We start from the raw sequence: 26,313 nt of genomic DNA on the forward strand, positions 1-26,313 counted from the left end.
CAGGCAGACCAATTCCGATATTTTTTTCACTAATTGGTCTTTTGACCAATCAGATCAGCTCTGAAAAAGATCTGATGTGAAAAGATCTGATATCATTGTTCAAAAGACCAATTAGTGGAAATACAAAAAAAAAGAAGAAAAGGTACAGTATTCAGATGGGCCTAATAGAGCCCAGCTGGAACTACTGAGGGGGAACTTTGCTTTTTCTTTATACTTACTGTAAGAACAACAGTCTACTTAGGTCTTGTGGGAACCCACACTTTTTAGAATGCTGAAAAATTGTGTTTGCTTACTTGGGAGGGTTGATTTGCTCTCTTCATAGGATGAAAAATAGGGGATAGTACTTGAGGTTTAATCTAATGATAATATCAGGCAAGGAAAATAGAAAAACAATGTCATACTAAATTGTGTTTTTTTCCCAGTCCATTTAGTTTTACTTTGGTTCTTTGTAATAGAGCAAAGGGATTCTCATTTAAAAAACAGCCTATGACGCATCGATAAAAAACATTTATCTAATGTCAAAATTGACAAAAGTGTAAATAGGAACATTGCGTCATGAAGTCAGTCTCGTCCAAAACAGAGTTGTGTGAGACTTGAGGTCGTGACTGCATCACAACGTAAATGAAGGTTGGGTTTGTTTCAATCCTGCCCACAGCTGGCAGCATGCAGGTAATCATCAATTCGAGTGCAGCAGCACGCGACCCAATCATATTGTCCGTGGCAAATTTGGGTTATAGCTATGGGGCTAGTTCGGGACCATCAGTAAATTATACAATGCACAGTGCATTCGTATTCAGACCCCTCGACTTTTTCCACATCTTATGTTGCAGCCATATTCTAAAATCTATTAAATTGTTAAATCTCCCCCCCCTCAAACTACACACAATACCACATAATGACAAAGCAAAAACTGTTTCTTAGAAATGTTTGCAAAAGTATACAAAAATCACTCCCCTCAAAATATCACATTTACATAAGTATTCAGACCCTTCACTCAGTACTTTGTTGAAACACCTTTGGCAGCGATCACAGCCTCGAGTCTTCTTGGGTATTACGCTACAAGCTTGGCACACCTATATTTGGGGAGTTTCTCCCATTCTTCTCTGCAGAGCCTCTCAAGCTCTGACAGGTTGGATGTGGAGCGTTAGTGCACAGCAATTTTCAGGTCTCTCCAGAGATGTTCAATCAGATTCAAGTCCGGGCTCTGGCTGGACCACTCAAGGACATTGAGACTTGTCCCGAAGTCCCTCCTGCATTGTCCTGTTGGAAGGTGAACCTTCGCCCCAGTCTGAGGTCCTGAATGCTCTGGAGCAGGTTTTCATCAAGGATCTCTCCGTACTTTGCGCCACACATCTTTCCCTCGATCCTGACTAGTCTCCCAGTCCCTGCCGCTGAAAAACATCCCCACAGCATGATGCTGCCACCACCATGCTTCACCGTAGGGATGGTGCCAGGTTTCCTCCAAATGTGACACTTGACATTCAGGCCAAAAAGTTCCATCTTGGTTTCATCTGACCAGAGAATCTTGTTTCTCATGGTCAGAGTCTTAGGTGCCTTTTGGCAAACTCCAAGCAGACTGTCGTGTCTTTTACCGAGGAGTGGCTTCCGTCTGGCCACTTTATCATAAAGGCCTGATTAGTGGACTGCTGCAGAGATGGTTGTCCTTCTGGAAGGTTCTCCCATCTCCACAGAGGAATTCTAGAGCTCTGTCAGAGTGACCATTGGGTTCTTGGTCACCTCCCTGACCAAGGCCCTTCTCCCCCGATTGTTGCCAGCTCTAGGAAGAGTCTTGGTGGTTCCAAACTTCTTCCATTTAAGAATGATGGAGGCCTCTGTGTTCATGGGGACCTTCAATGCTGCAGACATTTCTTGGTACCCTTCCCCAGACCTGTGCCTCGACACAATCCAGTCTCGAAGCTCTACGGACAATTCCTTCAACCTCATGGCTTGGTTTTTGCTCTGACGTGCACTGTAAACTGTGGGACTCTATATAGACAGGTGTGTGCCTTTCCAAATCATGTACAATCAATTGAATTTATCATCCGGTGGACTCCCATCAAGTTGCTGAAACATCTCAAGGATGTATATAAATTAGCGAACATTTCTAAAAATCTGTTTTCTCTTTGTCGTTATGGGGTATTGTGTGTAGATTTATGAATATTTGTATTAATTTAATCCATTTTAGAATAATGCCGTAATGTAACGAAACATGGAAAAAGTCAAGGGGTTTGAATACTTTCCCGAAGGCACAATGTTAAAATACAGTACCAGTCAAAAGTGTGGACCCACCTATTTGACTATTTTCTATATTGTAGAATAACAGTGAAGACATCAAAGCTATGAAATAACACATGGAATCATGTAGTAACCAAAAAGTGTTCAACATATCAAAATATATTTTATATTCTTCAAAGTAGCCACCCTTTGCCTTGAGGACAGCTTTGCACACTCTTGGCATTCTCTCAACCAGCTTCATGAGGAATGCTTTTCCAACAGTTTTGAAAGAGTTCCCACTTATGCTTAGCATTTTCTTGCTGCTATTCCTTCACTCTGCGGTCCAACTCATCCCAAACCATCTCAATTGGGTTGAGGTCGGGCGATTGTGGAGGCCAGGTCATCTGATGCAGCACTCCATCACTCTCCTTCTTGGTCAAATAGCCCTATGGGTCATTGTCCTGTTGAAAAACTAATTATAGTCTCACTAAGTGCAAACCAGATGGGATGGCATATCGCTGCAGAATGGTATGGTAGCCATGCTGGTTAATTGTGCATTGAATTCTAAATAAATCAGTGTCACAAGCAAAGCACCCTCACACCTCCTCCTCCATGCTTCACGATGGGAACCACACATGCAGAGATCATCTGTTCACCTACTCTGCGTCTCACAGACACAGCGGTTGGAATCAACAATCTCAAATTTGAAATAATCAGACCAAAAGGACAGATTTCCAGTCTAATGTCCATTGCGCGTGTTTCTTGGCCAAAGCAAGTCTCTTCTTATTGGTGTCCTTTATTAGTGGTTTCTTTGCAGCAATTTGACCATGAAGGCCTCTGAACAGTTGATGTTGAGATGTGTCTGTTACTTGAACTCTGTGATTTATTTGGGCTGCATCTGAGGAGTAGTTAACTCTAATGAACTTATCCTCTGCAACAGAGGTAACTCTGGTTCTTCCTTTCCTGTGGCAGTCCTCATGAGAGCCAGTTTCATCATAGCGCTTGCTGGTTTTTGCAACTGCACTTGAAGAAACTTTCAAAGTTCTTGAAATTTTCTGTATTGACTGACCTTCATGTCTTAGTAATAATGGACTGTCGTTTCTCTTTGCTTATTTGACCTTCATGTCTTAGTAATAATGGACTGTCGTTTCTCTTTGCTTATTTGACCTTCATGTCTTAGTAATAATGGACTGTCGTTTCTCTTTGCTTATTTGAGCGGTTCTTGTATACCACCCTTATCTTGTCACAACACAATGGATTGGCTCAAACGCATTAAGGAAAGAAATTCAACAAATTAACAAGGAACACATATTAATTGAAATGCATTCAAGGTGACTACCTCATTAAGCTGAGATGGCGCCGGAGCAGAAGGCAGGTGTTTTACGTGCCCCCAACCAATTGTTTTTTTGTTTGTTTATCTGCGTTGTTGGGAACTTATTTTTGTACGTAATTTTGTCGCTACCGTCTCTTATGATCCGAAAATAACTTCTAGATATCAGGACTGCAATTACTCACCATGGACTAGCAGAATAATTGTACTTCTTTCACAACTTTGACAAGCCCGAGGTGGAGGATATAGAGCTCCCTCGGGAACAGACCCCGACCCCATTGATCTTCATGAAGAGGCGGTGGAGAAAGAGGCCGGGCTTCCTTCTGAGGAGTCGGAGGTGATCAAATGAACCCACACTCCTCTCAACTCTGCTAGCAAACATGCAATCTTTGGACAATAAAATGGAAGAGTTATTGGGAAGATTTAACTACCAAAGGCACATTAAAAACTAACATCTTATGCTTCACAGGGTCGTGGCTGAACGACAACAATATCAACATAGAGCTGGCTGGTTATACGATGTACCAGCAGGATAGAACAGTGGCGTCTGCTAAGACAAGGGGTGGCGGTCTATGTATTTTTGTAAAAAAACAGCTGGTGCACGATACCTAAGGAAGTCTCGAGCTATTGCACGCCTGAGGCAGAGTTTCTCATGATATGCTGCAGTCCACATTACCTACCGAGAGATTATCTATATTCTTTGTAGCTGTTTTACATACCACCATAGTCAGAGGCTGGCACTAAGATAGCATTGAATGAGCTGTATTTCGCCATAAGCAAACCAGAAAACGCTCACCCAGAGGCGGCGCACCTAGTAGCTTGGGACTTTAATGCAGGGAAACTTAAATCAGCTTTACCAAATTTCTATCAGCATGTTAAAGGTGCAACCAGAGGGAAAATAACTCTGGACCATCTATACTCCAAACACAGATATGCATACAAAGCTCTCCCTCACCCTCCATTTGGCAAATCTGACCATAATTCCATCCTCCTGATTCCTGCTTACAAGCAAAAATGAAAGCAGGAAGCACCAGTGACTAGATCAATTAAAGAAAGTGGTCAGATGAAGCAGATGCTAAGCTACAGGACTGTTTTGCTAGCACAGACTGGAATATTCTCCAGGATTCCTCCAATGTCATTGAGGAGTACACCACATCTGTCACTGGCTTCATGACATCGTCCCCACAGTGATGGTACGTACATACTCAAACAAAAAAGCCATGGATTACAGACAGCATCCGCACTGAGCTAAAGGCTAGAGCTACCGCTTTCAATGAGCGGGACTCAAACCTGGAAGCTTATAAAAAAATCAGACGAACCATCAAACAGGCAAAGCGTCAATACAGGATCAAGATCGAGTCGTACTACACCAGCTCTGATACTCGTCGGATGTGGCAGGGCCTGCAAACCATTACAGACTACAAAGGGAAGCACAGCCGAGATCTGCCCAGTGACACGAGCCTACCGGACGAGCTAAACTACTTCTATGCTCGCTTTGAGGAAAATAACACTGAAACATGCACGAGAACGCCAGCTGTACCGTAAGACTGTGTGATCACGCTCTCCACAGCCAATGTAAGTAAGATGTTTCGACGGGTCAACATTCACAAGGCTGCAGGGCCAGATGGATTACCAAGATGTGTACTGCGAGTATGCACTGACCAACTAGCAAGTGTCTTCACTGACATTTTCGACTGCTCCCTGTCTGAGTCTGTAATACCAACATGTTTTATGCAGACCACCATAGTGCCTGTACAAAGAACACTAAGGTAACCTGCCTAAATGACTACCGGTCCGTAGCACTCACATCTGTAGCCATGAAGTGCTTTGAAAGACTGGCCATGGCTCACATCAACACCATCATCCCAGAAACCCTAGACCCAGTCCAATTTGCATACCGCTCCAACAGATCTACAGATGATGCAGTCTCTATTGCACTCCACACTGCCCTTTCCCACTTGGACAAAAGGAACACCTATGTGAAAAATGCTATTCATTGAATACAGCTCAGCATTCAACACCATAGTGCCCTCAAAGCTCATCAATAAGCTAAGGAATCTGGGACTAAACACCTCCCTCTGTAACTGGATCCTGGACATCCTGACGGGCCGCCCCCAGGTGGAAAGGGTAGGTAACAACACATCCGCCACACTGATCCTCAACACAGGAGCCCCCTCAGGAGTGCATGCTCAGCCCCCTCCTGTACTCCCTGTTCACTCATGACTGCTCGGCCAGGCACGACTCCAACGCCATCATTAAATTTGCAGATGACAAAAGTGGTAGGCCTGATCACCGACAACGAGACAGCATATAGGGAGGTCAGAGACGTGGCCATGGGGTGCCAGGACAACCACCTCTCTCTCTCTCAACGTGATCAAGACAAAGGAGGTGATTGTGGACTACAGGAAAAATAGGACCGAGCACGCGCCCATTCTCATCGACAGGGCTGCAGTGAAGCAGGTTGAGAGCTTCAAGTTCCTTGGTGTCCACATCACCAACAAACTAACAAGGTCCAAGCACACCATGACAGTTGTGAAGCGGGCACGACAAAACCTATCCCCCCCCCCCCCAGGAGACTGAAAAGATTTGGCATGGGTCCTCAGATCCTCAAAAAAGTTCTACAGCTGCACCAGAGCACATCCTGACTAGTTGCATCACTGCCTGGTATGGCAACTGCTCGGCCTTCGACTGCAAGGCACTACAGAGGGTAGTGAGAACGACCCAGTATATCACTTGTGCCAAGCTTCCTGCCATCCAGGACCTCTATACCAGGCGGTGTCTGAGGAAGGCCCTAGTCATAAAAATAGTCAGACTGCTACCACATGGCAAGCGGTACCGGAGCGTCAAGTCTAGGTCCAAGAGGCCTCTAAAGAGGGTAGAAGCTTCTAAAGAGCTACCCCCAAGATATAAGACTCCTGAACATCTTGTCAAATGGCTACTCGCATGGTCACTTTAATTAACTCTACCTACATGTACATACTACCTCAACTAACTGGCACCCACCTGTATATATTGTTATGTTTTACTGCTGCTCTTTAATTACTTGTTACTTTTATCTCTTATCCGTATTTTTTTAAACTGCACCGTCGGTTAGGGGCTCGTAAGTAAGCATTTCACTGTAAGGTCTACACCGGTTGTATTCGGCGCATATGATTCATAGAATTTGATTTGATTGAGAGAATGCCAAGAGTGTGCAAAACTGTCATCAAGGCGAAGGGTGGCTACTTTGAAGAATCTCAAATATATTTAGATTTGTTTCACACGTTTTTGGTTACTACATGATTCCATGTGTTATTTCATAGTTTGTCTTCACTATTACTCTACAAATGTAGAAAATAGTAAAAATAAAGAAAAACCCTGTAATGAGGTGTCAAAACATTTGACTGGTACTGTAGCTTCAAATTTAAATGACTCAAACCAAACTATAAAAATTGTATAAATGTATATACAAATATTGAAAGCATTTAATGAGAAAACTAAGAATGAGACATATGAAAATGTTTGCAACATGAAAATTGTGTCATTAATTGACGGTCTCTAACTAGCCCCGGAGATAGGCTATACAAAGTCCAACCAATATTGCCAGTTACACACCTGCCAGCTAAAACAAGGCCAAATCAGAAAGTGCATGTTGCTCTTTAATGAGGGATAGCATGGTTCTACGATTAAGCACAAGGTTACACAATGTCTATAATGTGGATTATGGTGTATGCTTACTTGTGTACAGTTAATAAAATAAGTGATTTAACATTAAATCATTTTCTGCTCCTTTTCTCACAGCTGGATTCAAAATACTACAGTACCAATAGACCATGTCAAATTATTTTATTCCAGGATTCCAACAATGGTAATTGAGAGGGATGAACTTGAGCTTAGTGTTTATATCCACATTTTTTATTTATTTAACTAGGCAAGTCAGTTCAGAACAAATTCTTATTTACAATGATGGCCTACCATATTCACATGTAGGTAATTAAATCATATGCATTTTTACAGCTGTTAGCAATAAGCTTAAATCAAAGGTTGAATAGCGTATTATATGATTATGAGAACCTAAAAGATAAAGTAAATTAGTAAGCAAGCTTAAATGGGGTAGTTCATATTTAAAATGGTCATAGGTAGGCTGCACTGCAATTCCATCATCTTTATTGTAAACTGCCAAAGTGCTCCATTTATTTTTTCTTATAAATGAAACCTCTATTCTATTAGCATCAGTGAGCCACATGCAATATCTCCTCAGTCATAGAGTGCACTCATATGGTATTCTGACTGGGCTAGACATTCATCCTTGTAAGAGTTCACTCAGGGTTTCAGGCAACTGCTTTTAATGTGAAATCAGAAACCTGTGCGAGAAATGTGCCGAGATTCACAATGTCAAAGAAAATAGGCCACACAACAGATCCCTACAAATCGGGTTTCTCACCAAATTCCCACACTAGATTATGTTTACAGATGTCTCTCCAACACAAGCATCAATACAAGGCCAATCCATATCGCTTCGCTGCACAGAATATAGATAAAGTAGAGAATTTTAAGAGTTGACCTAATCCATGTGACAAACTAACTCCCTTAATTTGGTTAGACATGAAATCTAAGATGGAACAAAAACGTCAAGCAACCATAACATGGCCTCAAATACTCCGGCATATGCTAATAAACAAATGACAGGCCAGAGGCAGTAAGTGAACACCATCTGGAACAATACATATGGCACCACACCTTGGAAATGGTGTAGATCAGTTATGATTTGATTGTCCCTTCAAAGTGTTCCAACTGAACCAAGGGGCTAATCAGAACCAAGTACTAACAAAGTGTTGGATGATTTGTTTGTACTTCAACAGCAAGAATGCAACATGTATGGGGAAAGAAATTCAACTGCACAAATAAGAGTTTAGCCAGGGAAATGTGCACAATATTCAAAAAGGAGTTCTTTAAAACATTAAAAAAAGCCTGTGCAAACAAGGTGCCTAGCACAAACTAGGCGTGACAGTACAAAAAGGAAATAAGTGCAGACAGGAGACAGGCAGGCACAACGATTGGCTATTACGTTATTTTTGTTCCTTTTCTGTCATCAATGTTATGATTATACTGGATGGTAAGCTGAAAGGAACATAATTTAAATTCAAGTACAACAAGAAAATAGATTAATCACACTAAAATCCACAATATTACTGTCTCAGATCGAACAAATTGAAAAAAATAATAATAATAATCTCTGGGCTTCAAGACTCTAACAATAAACATACAAATCTTGAGCGAGGATAAATTAATTAACTTCAAACAAAAAACAATAAGTGAAAGACATTGTTAAAAGCTGAGAAGAAGTAAAGGATTAATTCAAGTTTTAACCGTGGTTCTAGGCTTACAATATAAGAGCTCAAATCTTAGACACCAAATGACCTGAGTGATGTCATTTGCCAAATTTAAAAGTGTACTGCCCTATACAATCCTCTGGTAAAATGCTTTGTTGCTTGGATTTACAGAACTGGACTTCTCTCAAAGATCTGTGGGAGATTGGCAAAGCGCTGGTGGTTCCTGTAGTTCTGGTTCTGCCATTCGTCCAGAGTGTAATTTGTTCTGTCATTTCCAAATCGTCTTTGGTAATTTCTGATGAACAAACATTTGAGAATTTTTTTTTTCAAAAATGCGCTTTCTTAAAAATGAGAAAAAAATTTGTATGGGGTAAAGTGAAATCAATACTCAGAAAGGAGTATGTGACTGCATTAGAAAAGATGCAATCAATTGTCCTCTACAGAGGGCACCAGTAGAAAAACACGCATGTAGATGCCTGTACCTGCGGGTGAGATCCGAGGGGTGCTGCCACTGCCTGCCGTTGGTGCCTGGTCTCTGATCGGCCACATGGTTCATCAGGTTCAGCAGCTCAGTCATCACCCCTGGAGACAAACCCATACAGGTAGCACACACACACACACACACAAACAAGCTGAACAAGTACTATGAAGAAGAAGATACAGGACAGCAAGAATATACAGCATCAATGGCACAGAAAACCTGGGAATTATGCCATTTGAGGGTCATTACAAGCATTATTCAGAAATCTAGAACAAGTGGCTTCAGATAAGTGTCTGCTAAATGACCATTATTATTATTTTTATTAATAATATTAGATTAAGCTGTGTCCATAACAAAAAGGATATAATTATGGCACAAAATAGACAATTAAGAAAAACCTAGCCAGTCAGTGAGCAAGTCCTAATAACAGTATTTCTATGAAAAAAGTCAAACTCTCAATGAAAAATGGAAATCCAAGACAACTTCCTAGTGAAGGTGATTATCCTAACCCAAGGAGCTCTTAAGATTTGTTACATGTGTGGTAAAGTACCTGGCGATGGCTTAAGCGCCTACACCAGCAAAAAAAAAGATGATGCCCAGAGCTTACCTATGATGTTGCACAATTGTCAATTTTAGTCAAAGTATGGTATATTTGGGCTTGAAGTGGGAAATCCGAAGTGGGAACATTGTGGAAATCCGTGTCAATGACGTGCAAGTGCTTTCTGACTTGCGTGTCAGTTACAGGGCTGGCTTTAGTTCATTTGGAACCACCTACAGTACCAGTCAAAAGTTTGGACACACCTACTCATTCAAGGTTTTTTCTTTTAAAAAAAAATGGTACTATTTTCTACATTGTAGAATAATAGTGAAGCCATCAACATTATGAAATAACAAACATGGAATGATGTAGTACACAAAAATGTTAATCTAAATATATTTTATATTCTTCAAAGTAGCCACCCAAATCAATTAAATAAATGTTTCAGAGTTCAAGTAACAGACATCTCAACATAAACTGTTCAGAGACTGAATCAAATTGTATTAGTCACATGCGCCAAATACAAATTAACTGTGAAACGCTTACTTACGAACCCCTAGTAGTGATAGTGTAGTCAAAAAATACAGATAAGGTGAGATAAAAGTAACAAGTAATTAAAGACCAGCAGTAAAACATATCTATATAAAGGGGGATGCCGGTACAGAGTCAATGTGCAGGGCACTGGTTCGTTGAGGTAGTATGTACATGTAGGTAGAGTTAATTAGAGTGACTATACAGGCAGTGGTGTGGAGAGGGGCAATGCAAATAGTCTGGGTAGCCATTTGACTAGATGTTCAGGAGTCTTATGGCTTTCTAGTCCGGTGCCGACAGAGATGGCCGCCTCGCTTCGCGTTCCTAGGAAACTATGCAGTGTTTAGTTTTTTTTTACGTGTTATTTCTTACATGGGTACCCCAGGTAATCTTAGGTTTCATTACATACAGTTGGGAGGAAATACTGAATATAAGAGCAACGTCAACTCACCATCATTACGACCAAGAATATGACTCTCCCGAAGCGGATCCTGTGTTTTGCCTTCCACCCAGGACAATGGATCGGATCCCAGCCGGCGACCCTAAACAACAACGCCGCAAACGAAGCGGTCTTCTGGTCAGGCTCCAGAGACGGGCACATCGCGCACCACTCCCTACCATACTACTCGCCAATGTCCAGTCTCTTGACAACAAGGTTGATGAAATCCGAGCAAGGGTAGCATTCCAGAGAGACATCAGAGATTGTAACGTTCTTTGCTTCACGGAAACATGGCTCACTCGAGAGACGCTAACGGAGTCGGTGCAGCCAGCTGGTTTCTTCACGCATCGCGCCGACAGAAACAAGCATCTTTCTGGTAAGAAAAGGGGTGGGGGGGGGGGTATGCCTTATGATTAACGAGACGTGGTGTGATCATAACAACATACAGGAACTCAAGTCCTTCTGTTCACCTGACTTAGAATTCCTCACAATCAAATGTCAACAGCATTATCTACCAAGGGAATTATCTTCGATTATAATCACAGCCGTATATATTCCCCCCCAAGCAGACACATCGATGGCCCTGAACAAACTTTATTTGACTATGTAAACTGGAAACCACATATCCTGAGGCTGCATTCATTGTAGCTGGGGATTTTAACAAGGCTAATCTGAAAACAAGACTCCCTAAATTCTATCAGCATATCGATTGTGCTACCAGGGCTGGTAAAACCCCGGATCATTGTTATTCTAACTTCCGCGACGCATATAAGGCCCTCCCCAAAACTCCTTTCGGAAAAGCTGACCACGACTCCATTTTGTTGCTTCCGGCCTACAGACAGAAACTAAAACAAGAAGCTCCCGCGCTCAGGTCTGTTCAATGCTGGTCTGACCAATCTGATTCCACGCTTCAAGACTGCTTCAATCACGTGGATTGGGATATGTTCCGTATTGCGTCCAACAACAACTGACGAATACGCTGATTAGGTAAGCGAGTTCATTAGAAAGTGCATCGGCGACGTTATACCCACAGCAACGATTAAAACATTCCCAAACCAGAAACCGTGGATTGATGGCAGCATTCACACAAAACTGAAAGCGCAAACCACTGCTTTTAACCAGGGCAAGGTGACCAGAAACATGACCAAATACAAATAGTGTAGCTATTCCATCCATTGCAAGGCAATCAAACAAGCTAAGTGTCAGTATAGAGACAAAGTAGAGTCGCAATTCAACAGCTCAGACACAAGAGGTATGTGGCAGGGTCCTACAGTCAATCACGGATTACAAAAAGAAAACCAGCCCCGTCGCGGACCAGGATGTCTTGCTCCCAGACAGACTAAATAACTTTTTTGCTCGCTTTGAGGACAATACAGTGCCATTGACATGGCCCGCTACCAAAACGTGCGGGCTCTCCTTCACTGCAGCCAACGTGAGTAAAACATTTAAACGTGTTAACCCTCGCAAGGCTGCAGGCCCAGACGGCATCCCTAGCCGCGTCTTCAGAGCATGCGCAGACCAGCTGGCTGGTGTGTTTACGGACATATTCAATCAATCCTTATCCCAGTCTGCTGTTCCCACATGCTTCAAGAGGGCCACCATTGTTCCTGTTCCCAAGAAAGCTAAGGTAACTGAGCTAAACGACTACCGCCCCGTAGCACTCACTTCAGTCATCATGAAGTGCTTTGAGAGACTAGTCAAGGACCATATCACCTCCACCCTACCTGACACCCTAGACCCACTCCAATTTGCTTACCGCCCCAATAGGTCCACAATTCCAAACTCATCATCAAGCTCGAGACCCTGGGTCTCAACCCCCCCCTGTGCAACTGGGTACTGGACTTCCTGACGGGCCACCCCTAGGTGGCGAGGGTAGGTAACAACATCTCCACCCCGCTGATCCTCAACACTGGGGCCACACAAGGGTACGTTCTGAGCCCTCTCCTGTACGCCCTGTTCACCCACGACTGCGTGGCCATGCACGCCTCCAACTCAATCATCAAGTTTGCGGACGACACTAAAGTGGTAGGCTTGATTACCAACAACAACGAGACGGCCTACAGGGAGGAGGTGAGGGCCCTCGGAGTGTGGTGTCAGGAAAATAACCTCACACTCAACGTCAACAAAACAAAAGAAGATGATTGTGGACTTCAGGAAACAGCAGAGGGAGCACCCCCTATCCACATTGACAGGACAGGAGTGGAGAGGGTAGTAAGTTTTAAGTTCCTTGCGTACACATCACGGACAAACTGAATTGGTCCACCCACACAGAGCGTTGTGAGGCACAGCAGCGCCTCTTCAACATCAGGAGGTTGAAGAAATGTCACCAAAAGCACCCAAACTTCTATAGATGCACAATCGACAGCATCCTGTCGGGCTTTATCACCGCCTGGTATGGCAACTGCTCCGCCCACAACCGTAAGGCTCTCCAGAGGGTAGTGAGGTCTGCACAACGCATCACCGGGGGCAAACTACCTACCCTCCAGGACACCTACACCACCTGATGTCACAGGAAGGCCATAAAGATCATAAAGGACAAGAACCACCCAAGCCACTGGCTGTTCACTCCGCTATCATCCAGAAGTCGAGGTCAGTACAGGTGCATAAAAGCAGGGACCGAGAGACTGAAAAACAGCTTCTATCTCAAGGCCATCAGACTATTAAACAGCCACCACTAACATTGAGTGGCTGCTGCCAACATACTGAATGAACTCCAGCCACTTTAATAATGGAAATGGATGTAAAAAAATATATCACTAGCCACTTTAAACAATGCCACTTAATATAATTTTTACATACCCTACATTACTCATCTCATATGTATGTACTGTACTCTATATCATCTACTGCATCTTGCCATCTTTATGTAATAAATGGTCTCTGATCACTAGCCACTTTGTTTATATACCCTACATTACTCATATGTATATACACTGTACTCTATACCATCTACTGCATCTTTCCTATGCCGTTCTGTACCAGCACTCATTCACATATCTTTATGTACATAGTCTTTGTCCCTTTACACTTGTGTGTATAAGGTAGTAGTTAAGTAATCTAACCTAACAATTCCACGTTGGTTATTACTGCATTGTTGGAACTAGAAGCCAAAGCATTTCACTACACTCGCATTAACATCTACTAACCATGTGTATGTGACAAATAAAATTTGATTTGGGGGTAGAAGCTGTTTAAAAGCCACTTGGACCTAGAGTCAGGCCTTCATGGTAGAATTGCTGCAAAAAAACTAATACTAAAGGCCACCAATAAGAAGAAGAGACTTGCTTGGGCAAAGAAACACGAGCAATGGACATTAGACCGGTGGAAATTTGTCCTTTGGTCTAGAGTCCAAATTGGAAAATGTTGGATCCAACCTCCATGTCTTTGTGAAACAGGTGAACAGATGATCTCCGCATGTGTATTTCCCACCGTAAAGCATGGAGGAGGTGTTATGCTGTGCGTGTGCTTTGCTGGTGACACTGTCTGATTAATTTAGAATTCAAGGCACACTTGACCAGCATGGTTACCACAGCATTCTGCAGCGATACACCATCCCATCTGGTTTGGGCTTAGTGGGACGATCATTTGTTTTTCAACAGGACAATGACCCAACACATCTCTAGGCTGTGTAAGGGCTATTTCACCAAGGAAAGTGATGGAGTGCTGCATCCCACAATCCCCCGACCTCAACCAAATTGAGATGGTTTGGGATGAGTCAGACTGCAGAGTGAAGGAAAAGCAGCCAACAAGTGCACAGCATATGTGGGAACTCCTTCAAGACTGTTGGAAAAGGATTCCAGGTGAAGCTGGTTGAGAGAAAGCTTTGCACACTCTTGGCAGTCAAGGAAAAGGGTGGCTATTTGAAGAATCTCAAATAGAAAATATATTTTGATTTATTTTACACTTTTTTGGTTACTACATGATTCCATATGTGTTATTTCATAGTTTTGATGTCTTCACTATTATTCTAGAAAATATAAAAAAAGAAAGAAAATTAGTAGGGGTCCTAAAACATTTGAACGGTAGTGTACATGTACAAATTACCTCGACTAACCTGTACCCCTACACATTTACTCGGTACCGGGCCTCTGTATATAGCCTCGTTATTGTTATGTAATTCTTCTGTTACTTTTATTTTATTTAGTTAAGAAAATATTAACTGTATTTCTTGAACTGCACTGTTGGTTAATTAATGGCTTGTAAGTGTGCCTAAGTCTCTGAATGTCCTTGAGTGGCCCAGCCAGAGCCCGGACTTGAACCCGATTAAACATCTCTGGAGAGACCTGAAAACAGCTGTGCAGCGACGCTCCCCATCCAACCTGACAGAGCTCGAGGGGATCTGCAGAGACAAATGGGAGAAACTCCCCAAATACAAGTGTACCAAGCTTGCAGCGTCATACCCAAGAATACTTGAGGTTGTCATCGCTGCCAAATGAGCTTCAACAAAGTACTGAGTAAAGGGTCTGAATACTTACATGTGGTATTTCAGTTGTCATATACATACACACACGCTAACATTTCTAAATGACTGATCTTTTCCTTTACGCACTGCACAGCAAAATACATAAGTAGGTTAGGATTCAAGGTTATTAGGACTGGCATGAATTAAGTCTGACTTAGAATGGGATTTCACACAAAGCCTTACACATCATTACAGCCAACTACAGAGGATTCACAACAACATAAGATAAGGACTAAGGTAAGGGGTAAGGTTTTGGGGCGATAAATAGACTTCAAGAGAACGAGAAATGAGTTGAAATAACTTATGTTGGGATAACAAGAACATTTCACTAAACTCACCAATTGAAGCACCCGGTTAGCACCAGGCCCTCAACATCCCAAATAATGAGATACACCTCTTACCTTCTCCTGCACCAATGTTCTCCCTTATGTGTCTGGTGACTGAGTCCACATAGAGCCACTTCTCACGCTGCCAGTCCTCCTCCCTGTCATAGACCACTGGCCTGGAAAAGACATCCACCCAATTCAAACACTCAAGAAATCTATTCTGCTTCCTTCCACTCTCACAAGACCTCAGATCTGACAGAATTGAATAAGTAATGCTTTATTGAGGCTTTGACCATTCAAGTCATGTAAAAGCATTGATTAAATAAAGATGCATTTGTGAAGTGGTTGAGTGGGAGAATAACCAGACCGTCTGTCTACATTCTGAGAAGAAAAGTAAACCAGTCTCTCTGGAAATAATACCAGTCAGCAGGGCCTGAAGCTCACTTTTTGGTCCAACAGCCAACTACGGCATGTAGATTTTAAAATTTACCCACCACCCAAAATATTTTTGTCTGCTGGAATTACACCAACACAAAAAAAGGGATGAGCATCCTTTGTCATGTTTCTAAATCAGTAATTGTATTACTAGTAAGATGTAATGAGGAATAGTGTTTCATTTGATCTTTTGTGACCAAGTCTAAACCAAAATGTCAGATGAGAAATGTTCACCTGCCCCTTTCAGGGTGGGAGGTTACTGTGGTAATGCCAGTTGAGCCATGTTTGTGCCTGTGAGATTGAGTCTGACTAGGAGCCAACGTCTTCTCTTCCCTAGCAGTTTAAACTCAAACATTGAAAAACGACCTAGCTTGTGAACAAAACAAAGTATATAGCCATGAAACACAAGGACAGTCTCACTTCAGTCAACTTTCGGTATGCCTATGTGTAGCGCTTCTAAGCAATTCACCCCAGCACAACCCCCAGCCAGGCAATGTTGCTGAGCGAGGTGGGATAGGCTATAGGATTAATAGTTCTTTGACTTTGTGCGATTCATTTACCAACTATGAAACAAAAACCGGCAGAAATACTGCGGATGCATTTATTTTGCTATAAATCATACTATTTTAATTCATAAATGCAAGTGAAATGCTAGCACTGGAGCCTTGACCACCCGCCAACATGGCTGGTGAAATAGACATCTTACCGCCAATGCCAAAATCTGCCTGCATTTGGCGGGTGTTAATTTTAGGCCATGCCAGATAGGGAAGAAAATCAAATTGCTCCCTCTAGAGGAGATTTAGAAAACATCAAGGACTCTGAAATGTACCTTGGTGCAGTTTTCTGGACGGGTCTTGTATTGACCACTTTCTGGTCAGACGAAGTTGAAGCTGCCTGGACAGGTTTTATCTTCGTCACTTTCTGCCCAAGCGAAGGTTTATGGACAATTGTGTTCTTGATAATGTTCTGTCCAGGTGAAGGTTTCTGGACAGGTCTTGTATTGACCACTTTCTGGTCAGACGAAGTTGAAGCTGCCTGGACAGTTTTTATCTTCGTCACTTTCTGCCCAAGCGAAGGTTTATGGACAATTGTGTTCTTGATAATGTTCTGTCCAGGTGAAGGTTTCTGGACAGGTCTTGTATTGACCACTTTCTGGTCAGACGAAGTTGAAGCTGCCTGGACAGGTTTTATCTTCGTCACTTTCTGCCCAAGCGAAGGTTTATGGACAATTGTGTTCTTGATAATGTTCTGTCCAGGTGAAGGTTTCTGGACAGGTCTTGTTGTCGTCTTGACAACATTCTTCTCCAGAGAAGGTTTCTGCACATGCTCAGGCAGCGTTGAGGGTTGGCTGCTGCTGCTCTGTTGCACGCTGGGAACCACCAATACTGACCTCACCTGGACACGGCAGAAAAGTCTTACAGCAATATGACCAGAGAAATCCACACAAGCACTATACAGTCACAACCAAATCTAAGCTATCCTAACAGTTGATGCAGGCAAAACTATTGATTAGGCAAAACTGATTAGTTAAATCAAACAGCTACATTAAGAAAACAAAAGAAAGTATGCGTTCGGACCACTTACCTGGACTTGGAGAGGAAAGGCGTTCTCGTAGCTGGGCTCCACGGTTACCTCTTCAGCCAGGAGTGTGACCTGGCACTCCTGAACTGAATCAAGCACACCCCCCCCCCCCTCCACCACATTTCCCTCACAACCCGCATTGAACTCCACTGGGGCAACGTGACACAATGAGGACTCCAGTATCGGGGCACCGATACTCCAATCGTCCCCTGCCGTACCCTCCAAGCCCTCATCTGCACCCTCCACTGGGACCAGAGGTGCCCCATATAACCCATAAGCTACATCCTCTGAAGTGAAAGAGTAGTGCGGCTGGCAAACCATAGCCTGGCCCCCATTGGGATCAGAGAACCCTGGAGGACATGGAGGCTCCCCATCATCTGACACAGCCATCTGCAGCCTCTGCATCACCTCCCTCCCCATAAACAAAGGGCTGGACGAGATGCGGGGCTGCAGGGGTGGCACAGCCTGAGACACGTCCTTTCCTGCTTTAAGTGCCGCAAGGTAGGACCTGGAAAAAACCCCCTCAATGCTCACAACCTCCTCTTCCTCCTGATGGTTTATCTCCCCATTGCCCTCTTTTCCCCTTTCTCCCACCATCTTCTTTCCTTTCCCCTCCTCCCGCTCTCCTACGTCATATCCCTCCCTTGAAACATGGTTCTGTGTTGAACTATGAGCTAAGAAAGGCTTAGTGGGCTGGGTGTCGCCGTCACTGGGGTTACGGGTGCAGTCGTCGTAAAAACTGTTGCAGCTATCGACAAAGGCTTCAATGCCCTCATCGCTCCCCCTGTCGCTGTCAATGGGGCTCAGGCACATGATGTCGTCAACGTCAAAGTCAAAAACAGGACCAAGGTCCATCGAGACTTTCTCAGGCTCATGGCTCAGGGTCTCAGACCAGGCCTCAGACTCGTTTGATACGGGGCCGCCTGGAGCTGCAGCACCACCCGGTCTACTTCCAGCCTCTCCTGCTTGGCCACACTGGATATGATCAGAGTTTGGCACACATATCACAGCTTCGGATGTACCTTTATCTTTGACTGTATTTTCAACACTAGATGGCACTTTTTGGAGGTCAGTGGTAGGGGAGACAGTGGCTACACCTGGAAGGATGCTGCATGAAACTACAACACAAGCCAGGTCTGGGGAGATGGCCTTAGGACTGCAGGGCTTTTTGTATGTAGTCTCGTACGTGTCATCAAGGCAGGAGTCATCCAATCGCCTCTTGTGTCTTGTAGGGGCATTGTTGTTCACAATCTCTACTTTCAAGTTGCAGAATGGATTGGATGAATTCCATGACTGGTTAGTGCCGCTAGGACTAACCCTACCGTTTTCACAAGTTATCATTCTAGAATAAACAGAGAGCGGTCTCAAGTGCCCAAAACTCTTATCATCTCCTCTTGGTTTTGCACTACTTCGCCTATGAAATATTGTCTTCAGAGGCTGGATAGGCCTCTCCATTGCCCCTGATACAGTGGTCAACCAGCTGGGGCTAAACAGATACCAGGACCAGGAACTCTTCTAGAATGTTTCCTAAGGGTAGAAAGAAAATGATATCTACAACTATTTTGCTTCAATTCCAATTCAGACCCTCTCTGAGCTACAGTTGTGAAGCAGGAAAGAATAACTAAGCACTTCTGGATCACATATTTTTGGAATCCTTCAGAATAAGAGTCACGTCCTGTACACCTGGTAAAAACAACAAAAACACAACATGTAAAGTGTGAGTCCAATGTTTCATGAGCTGAAATTAAAGATCCCAGAAATGTTCCACCTGCACAAAAAGCTTTTTTCTCTCAAATTCTAAGCACAAATGTATTTACACAAAATTTACATTTCTCCTTTGTCAAAATAATCCATCAACCCTGACAGGTGAGGCATATCAAGAAGCTGATTAAACAGCATGATCATTACACAGGTGCACCTTGTCCTGGGGACAATAAAAGGCCACTAAAATGTGCAGTTGTGTCAGGCAACACATTGTCAGATGTATCAAGTTGAGGGAGTGTGCAATTGGCATGCTGACTGCAGGAATATCCACCATAGCTGTTGCCAAAGAATTAGGGCTGACCCTAATTGGTCGATTGTTTGGTCGTTAGGCTATTGGTTGACCGGGATTGTTTTAGTCGAGTAGTAACATACATATACAGTGCCTTCGGGAAGTATTTCGACTACTTGACATTTTCCACATTGTTATGTTACAACCTTCAAACCTACAACCATAATGACAAAGCGAAAACAGATTTTTAGAAATGTTGCAATTGTATTAAAAATAAAAACAGAAATACCTTATTTTACATACCCTTTGCTACGAGACTCGAAATTGAGCTCAGGTATATCCGGTTTCCATTCATCATCCTTGAGATGTTTCTACACCTTCATTGGAGTCCACCTGTGAGGTTGAAGGAATTGTCTGTAGAGCTCCGAGATAGGATTGTGTCAAGGCACAGATCTGGGGAAGGGTACCAAAAAATGTCTGCAGCATTGAATGCCAAGCGTCACATCTGGAGGAAACCTGGCACCATCCCTACGGTGAAGCATGGTGGTGGTAGCATCATGCTGTGGGGATGTCAGCAGCAGGGACTGGGCGACTAGTCAGGATCGAGGCCAAGATGAACAGAGCAAAGTACAGAGAGATCCTTGATGAAAACCTATCCAGAGCACTCAGGACCTCAGACTGGGGCAAAGGTTCACCTTCCAACAGGACAATCCCAAGCACACGGCCAAGACAACACAGGAGTGGCTTCGGGACATGTCTCCGATTGTCCTTGAGTGGCCCAGCCAGAGCCCGGACTTGAACCCGATCAAACATCTCTGGAGAGTCCTGAAAATAGCTGTGCAGCGACGCTCCCCATCCAACCTGAGAGGATCTGCAGACAGGAATGGTAGAAACTCCCCAAATACAGGTGCGCCAAGCTTGCCGCGTCATACCCAAGAAGAATCGAGGCTGTAATCGCTGCCAAAGGTGCTTCAAGAAAGTACTGAGTAAAGGTTCTGAATAATTATGTAAATGTGATATTTCAGTTTTTGTAATAAAAAATAAAAAATATGCACACAATTCTAAAAACCTGTTTTTGCTTTGTCATTATGGGATTGTGTGTCGATTTCTGAGGGGGGGAAACGATTTAACCTCTAATGACTCCCCATCCCGCATGAGGGAGCGTAATCATCGACTGACACTAATTAGCATAACGCAATGGACATAAATATTCCTAGAAAATATTCCTATTCATGAAAGTCACAAGTGAAATATATTGAGACACAGCTTAGCCTTTTATTAATCACCCTGTCATCTCAGATTTTCAAAATATGCTTTACAGGCAAAGCTAGACAAGCATGTGTAAGTTTATCGATAGCCTAGCATAGCATTTTATCCAACTAGCAGCAGGTAACTTGGTCACGGAAATCAGAAAAGCAATCAAATGAAATCGTTTACCTTTGATGAGCTTCAGATGTTTTCACTCAAGAGACTCCCAGTTAGATAGCCAATGTTCCTCTTTTCCAAAAATATTATTTTTGTAGGCGAAATAGCTCCGTTTGTCGGAAATTGCAGTCACGAAAATGCCGAAAAATATTCCAAATTAGCTCCATAATATCGACAGAAACATGGCAAACATTGTTTATAATCAATCCTCAAGGTGTTTTTCAAATATCTATTCAATAATATATCCACCGGGACAATTGGTTTTTCAGTAGGACCGATTGGAATAATGGCTACATCTGTATTTTACGCGAGAATCACTCTGGGAGCATCAGGTGACCACTTGCGCAATGTAGCCGCTTACGGGTATTCTTCAACATAAATGCGTAAAACTACGTCACAATGCTGTAGACACCTTGGGGAATACGGAGAAAAAGTAATCTGGTTGATAGCCCATTCACTGCTCAATAGGGACGTATTGGAACGCAGCGCTTTCAAAACATGAGGCACTTCCGGATTGGATTTTTCTCAGGCTTTCGCCTGCAATATCAGTTCTGTTATACTCAGACAATATTTTTACAGTTTTGGAAACTTTAGAGTGTTTTCTATCCTAAGCTGTCAATCATATGCATATTCTAGCATCTTGTCCTGACAAAATATCCCGTTTTACTACGGGAACGTTATTTTTCAAAAAATGAAAATACTAGTGTCACAAAAGGTTAATCAATTTTAGAATAAAGCTGTAACGTAACAAAAACACTTTTCTGGTTACTACATGATTCCATATGTGTTATGAAAGAAGTGAGAAAGAAGTTATGCTTTATTTCATAATCATTTATGAGATTAGTATATATATATATGTTTTTTAAAATTTTGTTTGGAGTGCTCCAAGTGAGTATGTGTCTGGTTTCTCTGTCCTGATAATGTTGAGGGAGCGCATGTATAGAAGTACCTGGCCTGCTGCGCGGAAATATACAAAAGTTGTTTTTTTAAAACATCCATTTCAAATGATATATTAAATCTATAGCTCCTCAAAGTAAGCTATTTGAAAGACCTTTCCAACTATCTCCCCATTGAAATTCACCAATCCGCGTGAAAGAGCAACGGAAGTTATAGGCCTACTGCTGCATTGGCCTATAGGCTATGAGTTCCATGTGCTCATTTCTTTACCCCCCAATGGATCATGATGTATCAATTAGAGGTTGACCGATTATGATACCGATTATTGGAGGACCAAAAACAGCCAATACCGATTAAAAAAATAATTGTGATAATGACAATTACAACAATACTGAATGAACACTGATTTTAACTTAATATAATACATCAATAAAATCCATTTAGCCTCAAGTAAATAATGAAACATGTTCACTTTGGTTTAAATAATGCAAAAACAAAGTGTTGGAGAAGAAAGTATAAGTGCAATATGTGCTATGTAAGAAAGCTAACGTTTCAGTTCCTTGCTCAGAACATGAGAGTCCCTCTAGTTAGCGCGTGCTAACTAGCTAGCCATTTCACTTCGGTTACACCAGCCTCATCTCGGGAGTTGATAGGCTTGAAGTCATAAACAGCGCAATGCTTGACGCACAACGAAGAGCTGCTGGCAAAACGAACGAAAGTGCTGTTTGAATAAATGTTTACGCGCCTGCTTCTGCCTACCACCGCTCAGTCAGATACTTGTATACTCAGTCAGATTATACTGTAATGTTGCAAGATTGGGTCCCCCGAGCTGACAATGTGAAAATCTGTCATTCTGACCCTGAACAAGGCAGTTAACCCACCGTTCCTAGGCCGTCATTGAAAATAAGAATGTGTTCTTAATAACTGACTTGCCTAGTTAAATAAAAAGGTTAAAAAAAAAAAATTGGCAAATCGGCACCCCAAAATACAATTTCCGATTGTTATGAAAACTTGAAATTGGCCCTAATTAATCAGCCATTCCGATTAATCGGTCGACCTCTAGTATCAATATAGCAGAGGCTAGTGATCTCGCATTAGTCGACTTTAAACTTCTAGATTATATATTTTTTGCGATTGACCACATGACAATTTCCAGAAAATGTTATTGAAATTAAACTGTGCACAAAAACGCACATATGAAAATCATAACGGGCACACAGAAGGGTAGAACTGGTAGGATAAATTCTAACTTCCCCAAACTTGAAATTCACATGCAGCCTCTGAAGACTATAAATTAATTGCCTCCACGTTTCCATGGTCGGATTTTGCCTATAGGCTACTTTGAAGCAAGGTAAGATTATTAAAAAACACAATTATTTAACTAGGCAAGTCAGTTATTTTAAAATGACTGCCTACCCCTACCGGCCAAACCTTCCCCTAACGACGCTGGGCCAATTGTGCACCGTCCTATGGGACTCCCGATCACAGCCAGTTGTAATTCAGGCTGTAATCGAACCAGGATGTGTAGTGACACCTCTATAGCACTGAGATGCAGTACCTTAGACCGCTGCGCCACTCGGGACATGCCTCATAAGATTAAATAAAACTTTCAGGTTTCAAATAATGAATAATAATAATAATAAATAAAATAATAAATAATGTTTTCAAAATGAAAACCTGCCTCCAGCTGACATTGTAAAGTGGTGGGAGATTCACTGATAGCCTGTGACCTACACTTGAATGGGAGGCGCTTCAATTATCAGTTGAGAAATAAAAATAGCTATTTTTAATCATGAACCAAAACTTATGCTCGCTTGGATTTAGTCAGAACGAAAATATAAATGAAACAATTTCAAAGATTTTACTGAATTACAGGTCATATAGGAAATCAGTCAATTGGAATAATCTACGAATTTCACAGTCTGTGGCTTCAGGCTCATGCGATGGTGCCTGGAAAGCAGGCCAGCAGTGGAGAATACCCTCTCCGTACTTGCAATGGCACTGAGGATGCTAAACACCCTTCGGGCCACTCTTGCCAGGAATGCGGAGTTTTAAATGTCTTTTAATATTATTCTATTGGCAGGCCTAAAAAGGTTTTTAGGCGAAATAACCCCATCAAAAACAATAAGCTCTTTGGAAGAGGTAATATGTCAGGCCTATTGGACCAAACTCAATGATAGTCTATTGCATAGACAATAGAATGAAAATGAACTGAACTTTTAAGCGATCTGATTTTTTGTTTCTAAATAATTTGCAACAATGATACACTTAGCTAGCTACCCACCTCGTTCCTTTCTGTTAGCATGTCACCTTTCACCATCATGTTTCGGGAGGCGTGTCTTCTCAGATTCCACACTGACTCTTTAGTTGTGGACACTACATCACCGCACTCCCTCTCTTGCTCTTTGTAAGTCAACTTGATCTTGCACCGGTGTGTTTTGTCAGTTTCTTAATGAAAATATGAAAAAAAGCCTTTGGGTAACTTGCTCCACGCTTCAGTCAAATTGGGCACGCGCAATTCCTCTGGGCCCAGTCTGATGACCTGGAGCCTGCCGCACCACCCTGGGAAGCTTCTCCTGTTATAGATGCACTTCAGACCCTGTCCTAACCCGAGATGTACTCTTAAGGAGCCGAACGTTACAGTTAGCCTAAGGACCTTGGGTTATTTTCAGAGGTAGGCTGGCTCTGATAGCCAGAACACCACCTAAACGTGAATAGATGATCAATATACGGTTCTAGAAACACATGCGAAATGCACACTTACTGTATACTGTTAAAAATGCAGTTGGCTAACCTCACAAAATTACCATTATATTGATTTTTCTACTAACGTTAGCTAGCCAACACTGTAGCTCGCTAGGAAATGCGATTCATCACGACACATCTCAAAATCATTTGAGATGGCAGACTAGCTAGCTCAAGTTGGCATATTTCGTCTCATTTACTGTTATTTGAAGGTGTCATTCTTCAATAATGATCTTAGATAGGTATTGTTTTACGTAAGTTAAAGTTGTAAAAACATGCTAACGTTAACCGTTGACGTTAGCGCGTCGCTTCCCCCTCATCAGAATTGTTTTATCGGTCCAACACAAAAGTTTGATAGTTGGTTGTATAACTAGCTAACTGAACAGTAGCTAATGTTCATAAACTCACCACTTGTATTGTTGTCAAATCACCCAATGCACAGCCAAAAACACTTGTGGTAATTGGCGCCTCAATTTAGCGGGGTGCCTGCGTGTAGCTGCATGCGCAAGGAAGAGCAATGAGTTCACGTGACATCTTCACGTTAGAGGGTACATTTGACCGATGGACCAGAAATCTATCCTTATTTGGATTACAATCGAAGTGAGGCGTGTGTACTAGGAGCTTGACACGGAAACAGGGGTCACACGGCAATAGACATCGTAATTTCAGAGTTCCCAGTTGTCTTGAACGCGGCAATAGACATGTGCTATTGTGTATTTCTCCGCGTGCATCTGAGGTAAAGTAATGACTGGAGCGAGGCGCGAGAGTAAACCAGTTCCTCTGGACTGTCGATATGGTTCTGTCCTGAATTTGACTCCCATTCCTGCCAGACAAATTCAGGACAGAACCATATCGACAGTCCAGAGGAACTGGTTTACTCTCGCGCCTCGCTCCAGTTGTAGCCAGTCATTACTTTACCTCAGATGCACGCGGAGAAATACACAATAGCACATGTCTATTGCCGCGTTCAAGACAACTGGGAACTCTGAAATTACGAGGTTACATCATGACGTCGGTGATCTTCAGCTCGGAAAGTCAGAGCTCTAGAAAGAGCCCCGAGTTGGAATTCCGAGTTGGATGACCGTTCAAATCGAATTTTCCCAGTTCCCAGTTGATTTCAACGCGCCAATTATTCATGTATTCATCCGGCTCTGGTAAATACAACGGCTGCCTTCATTGATTACATCTTGTAATGTTGTTATTAGCTGTGTAGCAAATGTCTCGTGAGCTCTGAGCAGCACAGCAGCCTAACCGAGCAGTTGTTATGGCTACTCACACGCAGAGCGGCTGAATCGCATTAGTGGAAACCATGACTGTTCTCAGGGCACATCTGCCGGTTTTGACTAGGAAAAGTGACTTTTCGTAGCAGGTAAGTAGAATTTACGTGGCAGGTTATTAGGATAAATAGGTTAAGGTTACGAAAACGGTTAGGGTTAGCTATAGTTGTAACCGACGGGACTCGAACATAAACTCAGCAAAAAAAGAAACGTCCCTTCTTATTTCAAAGATGATTCGTAAAAATCCAAATCATTTCACAGATCTTCATTGTAAAGGGTTTAAACACTGTTTTCCATGCTTGTTCAATGAACCATAAACAATTAATG

General features: G+C 42.6%; 1 protein-coding gene across 4 annotated transcripts; it reads right to left on the reverse strand.

Moving 5' to 3' along the window:
• Nucleotides 1–7,976: 7,976 nt before the first annotated feature.
• Nucleotides 7,977–25,497, reverse strand: kop (askopos). Of its 4 annotated transcripts, XM_031788248.1 has the most exons (7): nt 25,118–25,497; nt 24,249–24,412; nt 17,653–19,176; nt 16,898–17,463; nt 15,709–15,809; nt 9,339–9,438; nt 7,977–9,151 (listed from the first exon to the last, which is right to left on the reverse strand). In XM_031788248.1, the coding sequence occupies exons 3-7, from the start codon at nt 19,102–19,104 to the stop codon at nt 9,022–9,024; spliced, it is 2,349 nt and encodes a 782-aa protein (XP_031644108.1). In that variant the 5' UTR covers nt 19,105–19,176; nt 24,249–24,412; nt 25,118–25,497; the 3' UTR covers nt 7,977–9,021. The 4 variants fall into 4 exon arrangements, with proteins under 4 accessions (XP_031644108.1, XP_020357327.1, XP_031644110.1 ...); XM_020501738.2 differs by lacking the exon at nt 24,249–24,412; XM_031788250.1 differs by lacking the exon at nt 24,249–24,412 and having other exon boundaries at nt 17,653–19,332; nt 25,118–25,495.
• Between the last annotated feature and the right edge of the window lie 816 nt (nt 25,498–26,313).

Source organism: Oncorhynchus kisutch, linkage group LG14 (assembly GCF_002021735.2).
Source record: "Oncorhynchus kisutch isolate 150728-3 linkage group LG14, Okis_V2, whole genome shotgun sequence".
Taxonomy (NCBI): Eukaryota; Metazoa; Chordata; class Actinopteri; order Salmoniformes; family Salmonidae; genus Oncorhynchus; species Oncorhynchus kisutch.

Bases quoted from the DNA above. Each gene is read 5' to 3' on its own strand.
- kop (XM_020501738.2), bottom strand. From the start codon at position 19,104: ATGGAGAGGCCTATCCAGCCTCTGAAGACAATATTTCATAGGCGAAGT. The intron at 17,464-17,652 runs GTAAGTGGTCCG...TGCCGTGTCCAG, and splicing joins CCTTTCCTCTCCAAGTCCAG to GTGAGGTCAGTATTGGTGGT. The intron at 9,439-15,708 runs GTAAGAGGTGTA...GTTTGTCTCCAG, and splicing joins GAACATTGGTGCAGGAGAAG to GGGTGATGACTGAGCTGCTG.